The sequence below is a fragment of the Topomyia yanbarensis genome, chromosome 3 (genome assembly GCF_030247195.1).
Source record: "Topomyia yanbarensis strain Yona2022 chromosome 3, ASM3024719v1, whole genome shotgun sequence".
NCBI lineage: Eukaryota > Metazoa > Arthropoda > Insecta > Diptera > Culicidae > Topomyia > Topomyia yanbarensis.
The window spans coordinates 72,827,384-72,829,364 of record NC_080672.1 but is presented as its reverse complement, the minus strand read 5'-3'; the positions used below and the strand labels follow the sequence as shown (position 1 = coordinate 72,829,364).

General features: G+C 35.8%; 1 protein-coding gene across 1 annotated transcript; it reads left to right on the top strand.

Moving 5' to 3' along the window:
* The first annotated feature begins 454 nt into the window (after positions 1-454).
* Positions 455-993, top strand: LOC131686990 (uncharacterized). Its single transcript, XM_058971027.1, has 2 exons — positions 455-598; positions 655-993. The coding sequence occupies exons 1-2, from the start codon at positions 455-457 to the stop codon at positions 991-993; spliced, it is 483 nt and encodes a 160-aa protein (XP_058827010.1).
* The last annotated feature ends 988 nt before the right edge of the window (positions 994-1,981 follow it).

The window sequence follows — 1,981 nt, the reverse complement described above, 5'->3', positions numbered from 1 at the left end:
AACGAAGAAAATGATGTATTATACATTGCTTTTGTTTGCATTTGTATATGCGAAAATTGCGATCAAACGTGTGGGGTACATTTATACTGCAGTGCAACGTTCTAGGATGGAAAACGCAAGTGCAACGTTCTAGGGTTAACATGGATTGTTCCAGTTCGTTGAGCTGAGTCGATTGATGTATAAATCTTGGTTCGACGAACCCCGGAAAAATTGTTGAACATTTCTATACACTTCTAGCATAAGAAAAGTAAAAATATACTACACCTGTCGTGACCATGTTCCAGAAGCAATCTTGATTTGACGTCCGATCTGAGCATTAAAATGCAATGTACTTGTTTGAAACAAGCTACTTCCAGTTCAGCGTTGTAGCAATCCTATCGAACAGGTGGTCACTATGTTTGTGGTAAAGAATCTAACTTTCGTTGTGATATTTTGTGTACTAGCTGTCAGTACGATGGAAGTCATGTTCGATTACTTTGAGCAATTGAACGGGACTGACATTCTGGAATCCAACGCTCGCGTTAAAAAGTTCAACCGCTCATCGGCGGTTCTGGATGGTACTTTTAACCTGAAAATCCCAATGGATGATTCATTCAAAGTAATCTAGCCGATTGAACAACTTTCTTAAATAATAATATTGAATCTTTTTTTCAGATTAAGATGGACTTTTATCATAGTCCGAAAGGCAATCAGCAATTCAATTACTACCCGTTGAAATTACCACTGACTGGAGTATGTGCATATATCAAGTCTGCTTGGAAAGAGTATATGTCGCATCTTCAAAGCATGATAGATAATTTGCCGGAGGTCGATGAATGCCCTTTCTCACCTAGGGAAGTGCGTTTCACTAATCTGTTGTACCCGCAAGAAACAGTTCCCGAATTTGCTCCAACTGGACTGTGGAAGATATATCTCACAATACAATCAGACACTGGCGAGGGGCTTTGTTTGCTGGTGCTGGTTAAGCTGTACAACGGTGAATTTTTCGGATGACAAGTGGTATCAGTGTGTAGTATTTATCCGGTGTAGGTGAACGATATAGTTGATTGAATTAGTAGCATAAACAGTTAAATGAAAATATATCCCGAGTAAATTTGCATGGGTTCAAACACAGAACAACCTCATAAAAATCCCATGAATATGGTCTGCGCCAAATGTCACAACCTTCATAACACCATAAAATGATCTTGAAAACCCACAAGTTCACCAGAATATGATTTTTATTTCGGATCTTCCGGACTATGGTGATGGTGTTTTCATGAGTTGAACCCTACTCAAATACTATCAAAACACCATCCACTGAGGGTAAATTTGGACCATGACCATGGAAGAATTAAGGCTTTTCATTTGCTCGGGTATGTAATTTTGGTTCTACGGTTGACGCTTCCTAATTCCTTTATTTATCTCATTTCCTGATTGATCAACTTTAAACCAAAAATACAACAACACGACTTCGCAAAATCAACCATTTCAAAAGCAATAAAAATTCTTTAGAGTTTAACTAATATTTTAACATTTATAACTTTCTTAAAATAGGCGCAGTAAACTTGAAATAATTAGAAAATAAAACACTCATTGTTTTTTTCCATTTCTTACCTTGAAATTAGCGATGGAACAAATTTCTTCATCGCTACCAGCTCAATCTTCGCAATACACACCGAAATCCAAAGTTAAATCACTTCTACTCATCCACAGAACGATTCGTTACTAAATCCCGAATAATTCACTCACTTCAGAAATTTTAAATAGTTTGATTATGTTAAGAAAATGATGAGATGCATTTTTTTTCTTAATTTTGATTTGATTTTTCTTAAATTCATCTCAAAATATCAATTACACACACACATACACATACACTAAAGCACGCACAATGTTGCCAATATATGCCATTGTTGATTTCGGACAAATATTTCAAACAACATGTCTATAATTTACATAGTAATACGCATCCAAACTTTACTTAATAATAACTACTAATTTC